Source organism: Lichenostomus cassidix, chromosome 5 (assembly GCF_008360975.1).
Source record: "Lichenostomus cassidix isolate B80296 chromosome 5, HeHo_3.0, whole genome shotgun sequence".
Lineage (NCBI taxonomy): Eukaryota > Metazoa > Chordata > Aves > Passeriformes > Meliphagidae > Lichenostomus > Lichenostomus cassidix.
In genome coordinates, this window is record NC_139486.1 from 3,253,197 (window position 1) to 3,271,200 (window position 18,004).

The 18,004-nt window shown below is 46.0% G+C and overlaps 1 protein-coding gene across 1 annotated transcript; it reads left to right on the plus strand.

Moving 5' to 3' along the window:
* Window positions 1-829: 829 nt before the first annotated feature.
* Window positions 830-9,099, plus strand: SOCS4 (suppressor of cytokine signaling 4). The gene is made up of 2 exons (XM_085060998.1): window positions 830-965; window positions 7,256-9,099. Exon 2 carries the CDS (start codon window positions 7,357-7,359, stop codon window positions 8,665-8,667), a length of 1,311 nt encoding a protein of 436 aa, XP_084917124.1. The 5' UTR covers window positions 830-965; window positions 7,256-7,356; the 3' UTR covers window positions 8,668-9,099.
* The last annotated feature ends 8,905 nt before the right edge of the window (window positions 9,100-18,004 follow it).

Consider the following 18,004-nt stretch of genomic DNA (forward strand, 5'->3'; position numbering starts at 1 on the left):
AGGATGGGAGATGGGGACACGGGGTGGGAGATGGGGACACTGTGGGGATGAGGAGATGGGAATGAGGACCTTGCTGGGAAGAGAGCATAGGGATGGGAGAAGGGGACACTGTGGAGATGGGGGACACGATGATGAAGTCACAGGGACAAGAGATGGGTAGCGATGCCACCACTGTAGCGATGGTGACATTATCGTAGGGATAATGGGGATATCGTAGGGATGGGGATATCGCAGCGATGGGGATATCGCAGCGATGGGGATATCGCAGGGATGGGGACATCGGGATAGGGGTACAAGGAAAAAGACATGGCAACAAGAGGGGGGAACATCACAGGGCTAGGGACACTGAATATTGCGGGGATGAGGGACATGGTGATGAGGTCACGGGGACAGGAGATGGGGACACTGTAGCGATGGTGACACTGCAGGGATGAGGATATCGCGGGGATGGGAGATGGGGACACCGTGGGGATGGGGACACGGAGATAGGGGCATGCGGACGGGGACAGGGCGGGGATGGGGCCCGGGTTAGCGGGGCCCGGGTTAGCGAGGCCCGGAGGGGCCTGGCACACTAGGGCCTGTCCCTCGGCCATCCCGGGGCAGGCCGGGCGAGCAGCCCGCTAGGAACCCCGATTCCCCCAGTGCCCCCTCGCTCCGGGAAGGCTCCGCACCCCGCGGGGTCTCGGCGCGGTGTCCCCGCCATCCCTCCCTCCTTCCCCGTGTCCCGCCGCTCACCGCCGCCCGTTCGAGCCTTCCCGCGCCCGCCGCCGCCGCTCCGCCCTCAGCGGGGCCGGGCCCGAGCCGTCACAGCGGGGCGGAGCCGGGGCGGGCAGGGGCGGGCAGGGGCGGCCCCGGCAGCGGGGATGGCGGCGGCGGCCGGGTGAGGGGCCGCGGCTGCCAGCGCCGAGCCCGCCGAGCCGCCGGCAGCGGCTGGGGACGGAGCGGGAGGAGCCCGGCGGGCCATCGTGAGTCGGGCTCGGGGGGTTCGGGGCGGCGGGCGTGGGGAGCGCCGGGACGGGGAAATCGGGGTCTCCTGTCACCGACGGGGCTCGGGCTCCGCGCCCCTGTCAGTGCCCGGCGGGCTCGGACCGGCGTCTCCTGTCAGCGGGGAGCTTGGCCTGGGTCCGCCCTGTGTCGCCGGGCAGTCGCGCCGGGCTCAGCGCTGTGTCCCCCGGGAGACTCGGGCCAGGCTGGGCTGTCCCCGGGGAGCTCGGCCCGGGCTCCGAGCCTTGTCACCGAGGGGACTCGGGCCAGGCTGGGCTGTCCCCGGGGAGCTCGGCCCGGGCTCCGAGCCGCTGTCGGTGACGGGAGGCTCAGGGTCTCTTGTCGCCGAGGGCGTTCAGTCCGACATCTCCTGTCACCGGGGGGATGCAGCTCCAGGGTCTGCGCTCTGTCACCAGGAGCTTCGGTGCGTTTGCTTCTCTAAAAAGCCCCTTGCCCCCTGTGTGATCCTAACCCATCTAGGGCACATCTATTCCCTGTTTATCCATCTGGATGTGGATTAAATGGCAGCAGCTCCAGAGGCACAGGGACAGCAGGGAAAGCCCAAAAGAGGGGCTGTGCCCTTCACCCGCCTTGGGCAGCACCCCTAAAACAGCACAGGGCTGTGCTCAGCCGGCTGCAGCATCAAACCCTGCCGGAGATCATTATGGTCATTATGGAATTACTCTGGAATTCCAGCCATCCTGGTGCGTGTGCAAGGTGGAGTTGACAGCAGTTGTAGTCAGGCAGGTAACGATTGCACTGCAAAAATCATTATGGGTTTGGGGGTTTTTTTTGGCTGAAAAATAGGAAGAAAGCGTCGTGGCGGATTTCTTGAAGCACTAAAAAAATGCTGGAATTGAACATAGCTGATATAAGGAGTTAAAAAACAGAGTTATCTGTTTTCCCTTTATGTAGCCTTAATGATCTGGCCCAGTTTATTCCTGCTTCTAAGAAAAAAATTGCTTCCAGGCAAAACCCTTTTATCTTCAGTTTTGCTCTGCAGCAGTGTTATTGGTGGTTGGGGTGAGCACAGTGATTTATTTATATTGGAAATGTGGTTCTTTCTAACACTCACATTGCTGGTAGTTTCATGAATGAAGAAGTGACAGGATTACAAAGCAGGCACACTTCTTTAAGAAAAAAATAAAAATATGGCCAGATTTCATTATTAAACCTCGTGGAAGCTGTGTAGAGACATGTTTTCCACGGGTGTATCCTACATATTTCAGTAAATCGTGATTTCTGGCGAGGATAATGCGTTCTAGAGAAATGATTCGGAGCTGAACTGCTTATCAGATGAGTGGGAAGACCAAGCTATTCCTGCTAGCAAGCCGCTGCCTGGGATGGAGACAAATGCCTGTCAAATGTGTTTATTTTTCTTAATCACTTTAATTTTCAGAGGCTCTGATACAAACTGCACCTAAAGTATTTTGCAGCATAAAAGCCATTTTACATTCCGTTCTGTGGAACAGCTAAATTCCTTGTCTGGAGGTGCTGCCTGCTGGGATAACTCTTGGAACAGCATGGGAAAACAGAGGGGAGGTTTTCCAGGGGGGTGTCAGTGGCCACTTGTCCAAGGCACTGCAGGCCCTGTGGCTTGGCCATGTCCGAAGTGACACTGCAACAAATGTAAAATTTTACTTGAAATCCGGTTGGGAACTCAGCCTGCTGCTGGCTTGATTAATAGGTGTGAGTGGCTGCGAGCGGGGCGGGAGCGGGAATCGCTGCTCTCCTGCTCGGTTTCTGGGTGGAGCACGGAGTGTTGGTCATGGACCATAAAGCTTTCACTGATTTAGTGCTGGAGAGGCTGCTGTGGTTTGCCAAGCGCTGCCTGCATCTCTCCCTCCACACATGAGCAGAGCTTCATTAAGGCAGGAGATACGAATAGCCCTCACCTTTGGCACCTGCCTCCAGCTCAGTTCACCTCCTGGGAGTGAATAAAATATTCCCTGTGTTGGGGTTAGCTGGGCATGGCCCCCCTCCTCCTACAGTTCTGGGGATAAATCAAGGGGATTTCCAAGGAAGGAATATTTAGGTTGCCAATGGTACCTTTAGAAAGTCTTTTTCTTGTGTGTGTGTGTGTGTGTGTGTGTGTGTGTGATAATTGCTTTAATTTGCTGGAAAGACCTCTGGAGTCAAGCTTAGATATTTTTGGATGGTATTGTAAATCAAAGTAAAGCCAAGACTGAAGAAAAATAATTTAAGGCAGAGGAATTGATTTTTTTTTTTTTTGGTTATCCTTAGTAGGTTAGGAAGGTCAGGTTTTAAAATGTGGTCTTGTGGCCAAAATCTAATTGGGTGAAATTAATGAAAGCAGCTTGTGACCAGTGAGATTTTATTTTAAAATAACTTTAAGTTGCAAGAAAAAGTACTCCAGTTTATTACAGCTTGCTCTTCTCTCTCAGGATTTTATCAGCTCTACAAAATCAATTTCCATAAGAATTCCAAAACTGATTTATTGTTCTTTCTGAGCCATCTTTTGTTGTTTAATTAGAGGCACAATACAGCGACGTTTTGTGTGCTTGAACAGAAAACTTTCCAAGTACTTCCTGCACTAGAAGGGCTGTGCAGCGTGGGAGCAGAGAGGTGGTGGGACCTCCATCCTGGGAGCTTTTCAGGACATGGCCAGGCCATGCCATGACTCCCCTGAGCCCACACTGGCAGCAATCCCTTTCCAAGTGGGAGGGTGGGCTGGAGACCCCCCACCATCTGCTCTTTTTTTATACAGAAAGGGAAGCAGCTTGATGAAGAGGACTGTTAGGCTAGAGGCAAGGATCCAGCAGCTCAAGACATAAGTATCTAGTTAAAGCAGTTCAGTATTCAAGTGTTTATTGAATTAATAGAAAAAAGGTCTGTCTACGGTTATGGTTTTGATTCTCCTATTGGCATTATTGATCAGACATATGGTGAGGCTGCTGCTGTCTTATCACAGCTGGGGATTGCAGCCTACCCTTGGCTAGGAGGGAATATTTTTATCCCTCCAAACAGTGACTGGATATTGCTTTTAGTCTGGCCTTGAAGTCTTAGTGTTGAGGCATCACCTCGTGAAAGGAGCAGCATCTTGTCTGCAGACAAGAGAAGAACCTCTGAAGGAGTGAGCTGGGCAGAGCACAAAACCAGCAGCAAAACCCACCCAGCTCTCTGCCTGTCCTCAGGGACTGTGGCTGTGACAGTGTTGGGTAACCTTGGACTACCAGCCAGGTCCCATGGCCTGAAGTGAACTCTGTTCATCCCTTCATGTGCATTTATCTTTGCTGTTTGCTTAAGGGAAAGAGTTTCCAGCATAAGGGTTTTGTCAAATCTGCCATCACTGGAGATGCCTGAGGCGTCCCCGTGCAGGACGAGGCTTTTGCAGGCAGGACATTCATTATTTCTCCCAAAAGGAGCTCAGAACTGATGCGTGTGAGCTGCACAGCGCTGGACTCCTCCATTTAACCTTCCCCTCTAGGGAAAAGTACACTCTGTGTTCCCTCTCTTTTATCCTTGCCCTCCTGTCCTGCTCTTCCAGCAGCGCTCCAGCTGTTAATGGAAGTGGTGGCATTTCCCCTGGACGCTGCAGTGAAGGGAAGAGCTGGTTTAGATGGATGGCCCGAAGTGATAATAGAGCACTGAATGCCTCCCCTGCTCTTTATGCCTTTTTCTTCCTGACACTTCAATTATTTTTGCTCCCCATTTTATTGGTGGGGCTGTGAATCACCGATCCAGAAGGGCATGAAGGCTGTAATGCCAAGCAGTGGGATTCGGGAGTTTGTAACACACGGTCAAGTTCAAACCTGGCTTTAGTAGGATGACATCCCTTTTTTCTTCATTTGTTCCCTGCTCTTTTCACAGCTCTAGTGCTCTGTCTGATTAGCAATTCCTGCTCTGACGTGGCAGAACTGGCGCCTGGGTTCCAGCAGCCCTTCAAACCCCAGGGAAGCAGCTCTGGCTAATGGTGCGTGGCTTCCCAGCATCACGTGCTGCTTCCCTTCCCCAGCTTCAGTTTCAGGGTTCAGGTACCACTAATGATTCACGACAGAAGAAAGGTACAAAGGAGAAGATGGCTTTACAGTTCAATACAACAGCAACCCAGAAATTCCATAAAGCCCCGAGCTTCTTTCAGTTGGAAGGCTGAAGTTAGGAGATAACAGGCACTTCTGGGTTTTGTGTGTTTTGCAGTTTTTAATTAAAAGCCCATATTCTGCCTGTTCTTATGCCTTATATGGGCTGGATGAGCAGAATGAGATAACTGAAGGTTTCAAAAGCAATTACAAACTGTTGTATCCTAATTTTTAAGCACTTGACTTTGCAACCTCAGTGATACCTCTCTGTTCAATTAAAAATCCCATATATAGACAGTTAATGTATTTTACTACAGGATGAATCTAAAAACTTTTTGTCTTCAGTGACTTCAGATTATCACCAGGATAAACGAGATTGCTTTTTTCCCCTCTTTTTTTAATTGTGGAGAAAATTCAGTGCTCCACTCTAGTTGTCTCTGGATGAAAAATATCAATGTTCCAAAAGCAATCAATGAATCCTGGTCTAAATAAAGATGTTTTGAGTCTCATATACAAATGTCTTCTTTGTGCCTTGCCATGCTTTCGCAGAAAAGTGATTCGCAAAATCCCTTGAGAAGAAAAATAAATCTTAAATTTAACCTTTGATGTGTAATTGCTGGAATATGGACCCCTTCCTGTGATTCCTCTTGGTACCAGTGAGGTGCTATTCATCTGCATTGCTCTAATGCCATTTTTCCCCCAACACATTTGCAATGTTGAACCTACCTTACCTTCATTCTACATTTCTGCATCTCCTCCCTTCCCCTGCCTTTTCCTTTCCCCCACAGCTCTCAGGTCTGTGGGTTTTAAATAAGGAATGCAATGTGAAAGATTCCTGGGTGAAAGTTCCATCTGGGATGCATTTGGCCCACAGATTGCATGTGAGCCTTTTGGCAAGGCTGTCTTGTTCTTTTACTGAAAGCAGAGGCTGAACTCAGCCTGCGCAGCCCCAGGGGACTGCAGAGAGGTTGTGTCATGCTGGCTAATCCTGATGATGAGAATGGATTGAATGGAGAGAGGAAGTGGATGCCCTTTTCTTTTCCTGCTTAGTATTTACCATGTCAATTAGTTGTAAAAAAAATCCAAAACCCCAAACCAACACTACAGAAAAACCCACAGCCAAAAAAAAAAAAAACCCAGTGCAACAGAGGAGCTGTGCATGGTTTTGGTGCAGAAGCATCACAGAATCATAGAATATCCTCATCATGATAAGGGATGGGAAATATTTCCACATCCTGCCATGCCTCGGGGGGGTATAGCATCCATACCATATTGCTATCTATGTATCTTGAAAAAATCCTGCTCCACTTTCAACTGAGTAATCAAAAGAGGATTTTTTTCATCTTCTTTCAAAGTGCAGCAGTCAAAAGGAAACCTCTTATCTATTTGAGAATTCAATATACCTTTGGAAACAAAAGAAAATGAAATCAGCAACCGTAGGTCTCAAAGCAACACTGATTTTAATAATGTAAACTTCCTTCTCTAATGAGTAATAAGCAGTTCCATCTTTCATGGCCTTTTAAAATTGCTTTTAGTAAGGGGCTGGATTGTTTTAATCCTTTTCAGTATGTAAAGCCCCAGATATTTCAATCCCTTAGGGCCTCAGTATTTCCTAGCTCCTTTCCTTTGAAAAGGCAGAGGAAAACAGCTTTCAGAAACTGACAGAATCTGTGACTGATAAAATTTAGGTTTGGTTTTTTTTTTATCCCGAAAGTGACCCAAAAGTGTCAGTTAAGAAAAAGATCTCTGGCATCCCACCCTGTGGATTAGTAGCAAACAGGCATATCATCTAGGTACAGTAGCTCTTTGTACTCTGACCTACTTGTTTCTGTTCTGGTTTGTTCCTTCCTGAAAGGTTATTTGGAAGAGATGCAGAATTTGCTCCATGAGCAGCTAAAGCAGTATCACCTGCCCCAGGAAGGGTTTCCTTTTGAAAGGGACCCTGGCACAATGGGGTTGCCAACACCTAAAACGTTCTGCTCTGCTGCATAGTCACAATGGAAACTCAAGAAATACGTATGATAGCTTCATGCAGGATGCTTTTCCCAAGGAAGGGTTAAGAGAGCTTTCTCAGGCTGGTATTTTTGGGGTGTGCTACTGAAATCACCTCAATCACATGATTTTTACGTGGTCAGCAATTAATTGTCACTGTTGTGCTGTATCCACCAGCATTGCTGTTGCATTGTGTGTGTGCATAGCTGCTAACTGAGCTGTGTTTTCTTCTTCCTTAGATATTTCCAGAAAGTGCCTCGAGGAAGCTTCCTTATGTAGAAAAACCCCACAAGAAACACAGTGTGCACTTCCTGGCAACTTGTGAAGCAAAGCTGTCACGATGGCAGAAAACAAGGACAGCAGTGCTAAAAACGCAGATGTGAGGCCCAAAAGCAGCCGGAGCAGAAGCGCAGACAGAAAGGATGGGTATGTCTGGAGTGGAAAGAAGCTTTCCTGGTCCAAGAAAAGCGAGCATTGTCCTGATGCTGAAACTGCAAGTGCTGCAGGAAGGTCGGTGAGTGATTTAAGGAGCCAAGAGAGGAAGTACAGCTGCTCGTCCATCGAGCTGGATCTAGATCGGTCCTGCGGCCACAGGTTTTTGGGCCGGTCTCTCAAACAGAAGCTGCAGGATGCTGTGGGTCAGTGCTTTCCCATAAAGAACTGCAGCAGCAGGCATGCCTCTGGACTGCCATCCAAAAGGAAAATCCATATCAGTGAGCTGATGCTGGATAAGTGTCCTTTCCCTCCGCGCTCGGAGCTGGCTTTCCGGTGGCACTTGATCAAAAGGCACACAGCCCCTATAAGTCCAAAGGCAGAAGAATGGATAATTGCTGATTTATCCCAGCAGGAGGAAAGGGAGGATCAGCTGCGAGATGAGGAGATTGCCAATGGGGGAATGGACTCTCCCTCCCAGTCCTGTGACTTCACAGACAGCAGCTCCTCTCGGGGTGACCCGAGGCCTGAGCTGGTGACAGGTAAGGTGGCAAGGAGCAATAGAGATGAGAGTGACATGGACTCTGACGACGAAGTCGTAACTCTGTGCACAAGTTCTAGAAAACGAAACAAGCCCAAGTGGGAAACGGACGATGAGCTGCTACGGATGGAAACGCCTCCGAAATACCATACCCAGATTGATTATGTCCACTGCCTAGTGCCAGACCTCCTGCAGATCAATAACAATCCCTGCTACTGGGGAGTCATGGATAAATACGCAGCTGAGGCGCTGCTGGAAGGAAAGCCAGAGGGAACTTTTCTGTTACGAGACTCTGCCCAGGAAGACTATTTGTTTTCTGTGAGCTTCAGGCGCTACAGTCGCTCCCTCCACGCCCGGATAGAGCAGTGGAATCACAACTTCAGCTTTGATGCCCATGATCCCTGTGTCTTCCATTCTCCTGACATCACGGGACTCCTAGAACACTACAAAGATCCAAGTTCCTGTATGTTCTTTGAACCACTTTTATCCACTCCCCTGAACAGGACCTTTCCTTTTTCTCTCCAGCATATATGTAGAACGGTTATTTGCAACTGTACAACTTATGATGGTATCGATGCACTTCCCATTCCTCCCTCAGTGAAGCTGTATCTGAAGGAATATCATTATAAGTCAAAAGTTAGAGTGCTCAGGATTGATGTACCAGAGCAGCAAAGCTAGAAAATATTTTTGTGAAAGAAATTGTCTCCAAACAGACAACAGTATGTTCAATCTTTTTCTCCTTCTAGGTTTTTTTTTTAATAGCAACTTGATTATTTTTTCTTTTTCTGCATATTATTTACCACCCAAACTAGTCTCTGTCTAAATGTACTTTTGAGTCTTCACAGCTCTCTTTTTTAGAAATTATATTCATTGTGGGCTTTTGGTACTGTTCCCAGGCTAGAGTTTTATGGAATTCCAGGTAGGCTTTCTGGTATTTCTATAGATGGATAGTCATTAGATCTAAAACCCCCTGAAAATCGGTTTTGAACTTGATCTGTCTTTTCTATTGTAGTTGACGTGTTGCTGACATGATTGAAATAATGCACTGTTAACTAAAGATTGACTCATCTGTATTTTCTGCATTTCTTTTAAAATGAGTGCTCTAGCCTCTGTGTGTGTCTGTCTGTCCGTCCATATCCACTGCAGTAAATTTGTCAGTCTATTTCTAACATTACTATTCCAAGCAAAATGAAGTTTGAAAGAGGATATGATCTTGCTATAAATACATCAGGGGACTAAATACCAGGGAGAGGAAAAACAATTCAAGTTAAGGACAACACTCAGGGCAGGAACAAACATGTATAAACTGGTCCTGAAAAGATTTTGGTTGGAGAGGAGGAAGACTCATCGTCATCAGAGCAGCGGGGCTCTGGAGCAGCTTTTCATTTTGTATAATAGCAGTAAAAAAGCAAACTGCTCATAAACTGGGATTTGATCAGTGTCTGGAAGAGATAATCATGTAGTTGCTTATGATAGATGGGGCTTGGACTTGGGAACTCTGTTTCTGTGTTACTCTTTCATTATATGAAGTAGCCAGGTTTCACTGTAGGAGCTGCCGCTGCTTAAATAATAAAGCACAGGGTGGGAGGGTGAGAAGGAAGATATTTCCTTAAAAATCTGCATATTTAACTGTGTGATTCTGCATGGTTGAGCCTGCCGTGACAGTGAACAACTTTCCAAGTATGTTAGTAGGGGGGTTGGTTTTTTTTAATAAGTATAGTTTAAAAAGAAAAAATTCTGCTGATTTTTCTTGCAATGTGAAGCATTCGGTCAAATGGCTTCCTGCCAAATTCCATGTACGGGAAAACCATGCTTGGATAATGCTCCTAAAAGCATTACTTACATTACATGGATAGGCAGATCTGCTGCTGAGCTGTTGGTGGAATCCCACTGAGACTCAGGGGATGTGGGTTCAGGCAGGAAACTCCAGGCTGGCCTTGGGGTGCAGCTCCAGTGGTGACCTGCAGTTCTGTTCCCTGGGTGTGCTTTATCTCCTGTCCCGAACTGGGCCAGGAACTCCTCTGAGATGGTATAATTGTAACTCCAACAACCACATTGTTTCTTCTCCTTTGATCGCAGGGAGCCTTTGTATCCTCTCAAAATGCTGTTGAAACTGAGCCCCAAGCCTGCCGAGTTACAAATGTCTTTAATTTCATGCGTGTGAAAGATCCTATCAAAAAATCAGCAATGACCTGTGGGTCACGTTATCACAAAGTGGTTGGGGTTGGAAGGGAGCTCTGGAGATGATTCAGTCCAACCCCCTCCTCAAGCATAAGATCACATCCAGGTAGGTTTTGAATGTCTCCAGAGGAGGACACTCCACAACCTCTCTGAGCAGCCTGTTCCAGGCCTCCATCACCTGCACAGTAAAGAGGTTTTCCCTCATATTCAGATGGAACTTCCTGTGTGTCCATATGTGCCTGTTTGTCCTTGTCCTGTCTCAGGGCACTGCTGGAAAGAGTCTGTTCCCATCCTCCTGACACCTGCCCTTGTACAAATAAGGTATTTGTATGGATTGGTCGGTTCCCCTCTCAGCTGTCTTTTCTCCAGAGTTGAGGCCCAAGTGCCTCAGCCTTTCCTCATGAGAGATGCTCCAGTCCCCTCATCACCTTCACAGCCCCTCCACTGCAGTCACTCCAGTAACTCCTTGTATTTCTCATACTAAGCAACCCAAACTGGACACAGCAGTCCCAGCTGAGCTCTCACCAGGGCTGAGGAGAGGGGCAGGATCACCTCCCTCAACCTGCTGGCCACACTTTTCCTCATGCAGCCCAGGATACCATTGGCCTTCTTGGCCACAAGGACACAGTTCTGGCTCACCCCAGGTCCTTCTCTGCAGCACTTCCTTTCAGCAGGTCAGCCCCCAGCCTGGACTGGTGCATGGAGTTATTCTGCCCCAGCTGTAAGACTCTGGATGAACTTCCTTAAATTATTCCCTGCCCATCACTGGTTGAACTTCCTTAAGTTATTCCCTGCCCATCTCTCCAGCCTGTCTGGGTCTGGCTGAGTGTCAGCACAGCCTGTTGGTGTGTCAGCCACTCCTCCCAGTTCTGGATCACCAGCAAACTGCTGAGGGTACACTCTGTCCCTTCATCCAGGCTGATGAATAAGCTGAACAAGACTGGACCCATCACTGCTCCCTGGGGAATCTGTGTGCAGGCAAGGAGCAGTAGAGCACAGTGCTCTAGAGTCTCACTGCAAGATTGTAGACTCAGACTAAGCAATGCTTCTATTTGAATCTTTTAATTTCACCTTATATAGAATCCTGTAGATTTGTGGACAACAAATCCATCCTGCAAGGTGGCTGCTCAGGAGTTACCAAGGCAGCTTTTCCATGCACCTCCACCAAGGACCTGCCACCCTGCCCTTGCCCCCAACCTGAGCAGATCAAACCCTGTCCACTGAGCTGCTGCCACTGTGATGATGTAAACAGATTTCCAGGGACATCTGCCTAGAGACCAGCCCGTTTGTTTCCCCTGGGTTTTAAATAGGTTTTGAACCAAAGTCTCCAGGGAGAAAATGCTAACACATCAATCCATGGCATCGCACATGGATGAACTCTCAGCTGCTATAAATCATCATGGCTTTATTGATACACTTATAGTGGCTTATCCCAGCTGAGATCCTCCCTCCTCCATATCCAAATGGAATTGTGGGACTGATGTCAGAAAAATAACCCCTTTTTTGTGTAATTTTTATCTTGTGCTGCTTCCATTCATTGCCTTTTGCATAAACTCTATTTTATCAAGGACAGCTTTATATTGGTAACTTAATTTTTCACCATATCACTGCCATTTCTGCTCTTGTCCACTGTGCCTGTTCTGGTGGGATGGTGGGCTGGGAGTTGGGTGGCTGCAGTACGAAGGAATAGCATCTGGTTCAAGATCTGGAGTGACATCAGAGATATCTGCAGTCTGTTTGATTAAAATTCTCTCTCAGAACCTCTTAATTAGGGCTAAAACTCATCATTTTAGATAGGGATTAGCATTATTTTTATGGCAAGACCACAAAAAAATAGAGCTTGACCAAAAGTTGTACTTCAGAAGTTAGTGAAGGCCACCATCATTTTCAAAGCCAGCAAAGATTTTGTCCCTTTAAAATGAAAGGCCAGGAGAGAGCATTTTTTGGGGGTATCATTCCCCAACATGCTGCATTTCATTGTCATTCTGGATACAGCCTACATTGTTTTGAAATGAGTTGATGCATCACTTACCCCAAAAACAACTTGAGCACTCCAAATTTAGGAAACCTATGTAATACAGCAGTTGGGGGAAGAAGGTGTGGTGCATAAAAATAGTGCCTAAAAAAACTGTGGGGCAGTTAATTGCATTTGTTTAGAGAAATCATATGGAGAAAGTATTGATAAATGGGATTTTGTGAAAATTCCCCCTATTTTTTCCCTGGTTTGTTTGTCCACCTGTGTGACATTTGTCCCTAATGACATTGAATAGTGTTACATGTGCAGTCTGTGGAAGATCCATGGCAGGAACTGTACATGTTTTATGAAATGGAAGAACTCAAAAGGTCTATTTTGTTTAAACCCATTTACCTTCTTTTCTCTTCTTTTCCTCTCTACTTTAGATAAACCTGGTAGGACTGGTTTTACAATATGCCAAGAATTGTCATCCTGAAGTTTTTCTCCCACTGCTGTCACTAACAGTCCTACCAGTGCTGCTCACTCCAACAGCACTTTACAACACCTTGACCCAAAGATAACTAAGCCTTGAATTCAGTTTTGAAACCCTCTTAAAAATTAGCCTAAAAATCAGGGTAAGAACTTCCATTTTCTAGTGTCACAGAATCCCAGAATGCTTTAGGATGGAAGGGACCTTACAGATCATCAGTCCCAACCCCTGGGACTTCCTTCTACTAGATCAGGTTGCCCCAAGTTCCATCCAACCTGGCCTTGGACACTTCCAGGGGTGGGGAGTCCACAGCCTCTCTTCTCAGTCCAAATTCTGCCAAGACAGAAATCCTACATTCTTCAGGATGAAGGTTTAAAGTGGAACAATGAAAGGTGCAAAGATGTGCCAAAAACCTTCTGTTCAAGGCTGTGCAGCATGTCAGTGGTTGAGCAAGGTCATAACCCAAAGGTGACCCTGGCCAAGCCCCCCTGTTTTGGGGCATCCAAGCAGCTTTGCATCAGGAATTGTGTCTGCATGATGTGCTTTGAATTGTTTTGAAAGTTGCCCCATAATAGGACAGCAGAAACATTGTGTATTGAATTGGTGTGAACAGCTTCTGGTAAAAAAAAAGATCTGATTTTCATAAATTATTTTTATATAAGGAGCAAAGAAATGGTCAGGCTCTTGATGCACGCTGGGCAAACTACATATACAAGTTTTTACAGGATGGTTTTAAAAAAAATTAAACACTCTTCTCATTAATTGTGTCCTCTGGAGTTTGCTTTTGCCTGGAATGACTTTTTGCAGGTCTATAACGATGTCAGTCGTTGGCCTGGGGCCGTCGATACAGAGCAACTTCAGCTCCAGCAGGATCATTGATGGGCTTGGGGTACTTTGTGTGTCTGATAATTGGGAATACACATTTCTTCTCGATTTTCCTATTCTCAGCATTTGTCTTGAGGAAATCCAGGATTTATTTGGAGCAGGATATGTGTATCTATAGTAGCACATCCAACTTAAAAAAAAAACCCAACAAATTATCATGATTTAAATGCTTTCCTTTTAAAGATGCTGGTGGGCTTCCAATATGAGGAAGAAATCCTTGTATGATGCAGTCATACAGGGCCTTACTATAAAACTGACATGCTCTTAAATAATTAAAAAGGGGGATACTTTAATTTTGAAAAAGGATGCTGGAGGAAGGAGGTTAAAGGAAGCTTTTAGTCAGATCCAAGGTTAGATTTATTGATCTAGTGATCAATTCCTTTCTCTTTCCTGAATTTAAAGCTAATGGGAGACTGTGGTCAGAGATGAGTGGCTTTTAGTTAAGGTTTTTGACTCTTATAAATAATACAACAAATGTCCTAGTAAGTAATAAGAAATAAGATACTCGCTCATTCTTTTTAAATAGAACAAACGTGGCAAACAAGACTCAGCTGTAATTTTTGAAGTCATTTATTAGACAAATTGCTCTTCTCTACTTCTTTTACAAGAGAGACATAAACCATTATATTATTTATTCATGAATCATAGCCATTAAGATGATAAATCAAATTATCAGCTTCCTGTCTCTCTTCAGTTTTAATCATTTTTTATAGTTCATGCACTATAAAGACAGCTTCCTTCCTATGAAACAAGAGACCTTCAGAGACCTTTTTATTGTAAACGTACATTTCCTTCCCATTTTTAAGTATATCCTAGTGATTTTCCCTGTCAATTTTATCTGCAATAAAAATCCAATAAGGAACTTGTTCATTGATTCAATATAGCAAAGTTAGCCATGAAGTAAGTGATTTTGGTTAACCTCTGAAATAACAGAGCACTGGAAAATGCAGTTAGAGGACATTTTTTTTGCCACCCCTGAATGTGCATGGTGGCACAATATATTTAATAGAGAGAAATATTTAATAGAGAGAAATCTTGACACAAGCTGATGTCTGATAGGTGTGTCAGACCCTTCGCAAAGGGTTTAATAGGATATCTGCAGTAGTATCACTTTTAAAATGCATTTAAGCTCATTTTTTTTCTGCTCTATTCACACAGCCAGCACATCTTCGCCTCTGCCCGTGAGGTGGGAGAGCTGAGGCTGCTGTGTGTGAGCTGAGATGCTTTCACACATCCTCTCTTCTCTTGCTTTCCGCCTGCGTCTGTCTGGCCCAGCGTCTCAACGAGCTGCACGTGATGCAGTGTGGGTGGAGAAGTGTCCATTCAGGAGGAAATGCACATCGATTTCCATTCCCAACAGCAGCAGCCAACTGGTTTTAAACTTGGTCATCGTTGTTAAAGGATATTCCTTGCTCAGGAAGCACTGGTGAGGTCAGAGGTACTGAGGGTGGAAGAGGAGCCTCTGCCTCGCCAGAAATACTCATCCGTGCTACAGTGTAAAAATCAATACTTGTTTACTCAACTCTATGAATAATAGAGTTTTGGATGTAAATATATAATTTATGCATCTAAAATCTATAGCGTGGGGCTGACGTGAGGTGCAATAACTTCCCTATATCCCTTTTAAAAATCCCCATGGCGTCTGGGTGATGAGTTATCTGGCCAAAACACATCCTCAGGCCAGCCTCCCCACAGGCAGGTCATTGCAAACATCTTCCTGTGGGGATCCTTTAGGAATGATTGCCAAGAGCACCACGGATGGCCTTGCATGGGTATTCCAGATATTTTATTGCTAGGGAGAACCCCTTAAATGGTGTGGGTTTGGGACCAGTCTGAGGGATGCCTGAATCAAGCACAGCCCCTATGCTTGCCACACCATGATCAGAGGGCTGGAGCAGCTCTCCCATGAGGAAAGGCTGAGAGAATTGGGATTGTTCAGTCTGGGTGACCTAATTGTGACCTTCCAGTACCTGAAGGGAACCTACAGGAAACATGGAGAGGGACTTTTTATGAGAGCATGGAGTGACAGGGCAAGGGAGAATGTATTCAAAGTGAAAGAGAGTAAGTTTAGATGGGATATTACGAAGAAATTCCTGGCTATGAGGGTGGGGAGGTCCTGGCACAGAGTGCCCACAGAAGCTGTGGCTGCCCCTGGATCCCTGGAAGTGTCCAAGGCCAGGTTGGACAGGGCTTGGAGCAACCTGGGATAGTGGAAGGTGTCCCTGCCCATGGCAGGGGTTGGAATGTTATGATCTTTAAGGTCCTTTCCAGCCCCAACCATTCCATGATTCTGTGATGAACATTCTCACAACATAATTACCATCATTTCCCAGTGAGGATATCTGTCCTGTTTAAAGGACCAAAGCCAGAGTTCCTCTGCTAAAGCTGGTCCCTGGGAATATGGATTCCTCTTCCCTGTCCTGTTGCTATTCCTGGGGTTCTTGCGTATCAAAATGGTGCAGCAGGAAAAACATCAGGCCATGTTACTTACTATAATCCAACATTGCTGGGAAGTGCCAACTTAAAAATATGAATCCAGATTTGAGGTAGGAGACCCTCCATCTATCCAGGAGCTCTTCCATCTTATTTTCCTTATTTTTATTTTTTATTCTTCGGGCGTAAAAAGTCTTAGTTATTTCTTGATTTGGATGTTGAGCCACTAGCTCAGAGCGTCTCTAGAGTTTGTCTCAGCTGAACAGGTTCACTGCCAGACCTTTTATTTTTAATCTCTGTCAATTAGACTAGACCACAGTCCATGGCTTGTGCTAACTTGGGATTTTTTCATCCAGGAAAAGGCTGGGTTTGTCCTTCCTAGCAGTTACATGATTGTATTTCTAGGTCAGGTCTTTATGTGTAGCCAAATGAAGTTTCAAATTGAACAAAACACCTAGTAAGGGTCTTGATGCTTGATGCTCTTATGATTAGAAAGTTGTCTGATCAAATTTTGTTTCCAATTAAAAAAAATTGGATTAGCTTTCAGATAGAGACCTTCGCTGTTATTTTTAGTCTGCAACTAATGAACCCCTGAAAATAGAGTGTATAATGAAAATACGGTGATTGGTTCTGCTGGGATGGTTGAGAAAATACATTAGCAGATCAGAAAGGGTAATAAATCTTCCGTCACAACCTTCCTCATTAAACTAGATAATTTGAAATTGCCTCTGGTGTATTAAACAGTTCATTATTTTGAGGGGAGCAACACGCAAGACAAAAGAGTTGTGTTCTTTTAATTGGTACCCAAAGCCTGGAAAAGAAAAAAATTAAGCAAATTTAGTCAAGAATAATCAATCTGAGCACTGGCTGTGTTGTCTGGAGCCATCTAAAACTTCTCATCCTCTGACTCAGGGGAAGGGAAGGAGGAAAGGTCTCTATGAACACTGAGGCAGTGAGAAGGGAGTAGCTCTATTAAATATGAGATTTGCACAGTTGCAAAATTAGGTAATTTCAGGTTTGTGGGTATTTTTGGGATGATTTTAGCATATTAGAAATTAATCCACTCACACAGCCCCAAACTTAATTTCTTTATCAACATTGTGGTGTTATTCCAAAAGCCTCTCATGCAACAACCACACAAAGGGTGCTGTCAGCCTGAAGGAAGGGTGTCTGCAAGAGCAGGAAGGATAACCAGGCTGGGATAAAGGGGAGCAAGAGAGGGGAATTGGGCTAACAGCTGAAGCAGGGAAGAAAGCCAGTGCCAGCCTCTTCTCTGTGGGGATGGCTGTGACCTCGCAGCAGTGGGAATGGGAAATCTCCACCCTGGTGCTTTTGGCAAGGAATATCTCTGTGTGGTCTTCAGCCCCCCTAGAAACTCCTCATTCTCATCTTTGACCTGGCGAGCTGGAAGCTGAGGACAAGCTGAAGGCTGTTTTTGTCCCTCTCTTTACAGCAGAACCTCTGGCATCAGACTGGGAGCTGCCTGAGGTGTTGCCGCTGCCAAGGGACCGCAGGGTTGGCCACAGGGACATCCTGTCATTTTCACACTCCTGTCATTTTTACACTCCTGTCATTTTTATACTCTCCGAGACAAATTATATCCCAGTGTGCTGCTGCTGGCTCTGGTATCCTTGTACACCAGGAATCTTGGTCCTGTGCCCAAGGAGAGGGCACACATGAAGGGGAAATAGGAGAATATTTTATTTGGGCCAAATGGCCAAAGTGGGCACTGAGTGGGAGGGTGTGAGCTGGAGCACTCAGCCAGATGAGGCACTTTGTTGTCTCGCTAAAAACACACACATTTATTAAGGTAAGGTTAAAAAAAGTTCCCCGTTTGAGCAAAAGCATCTTCCCAAGTCCTCCCCTCCTCCAAAGGAGTTATAAAAATCATCTCTCCTCCCCTTCCCAGCCAGCCTTCCTCACACATGAGCAATGCCTGGTTTCTGCTGGATATTCCCTCCTGACAGGATCTTCTGCTACCTCAGGTATGATCTGCTGGTACAAATTACCTGAGTGGGCGGCAGATTCTTGGCTAGACAAAAGGCCAGGCAAGGAATAAAAGGATCCTTTCT

Bases quoted from the DNA above. Each gene is read 5' to 3' on its own strand.
- SOCS4 (XM_085060998.1), top strand. From the start codon at position 7,357: ATGGCAGAAAACAAGGACAGCAGTGCTAAAAACGCAGATGTGAGGCCC.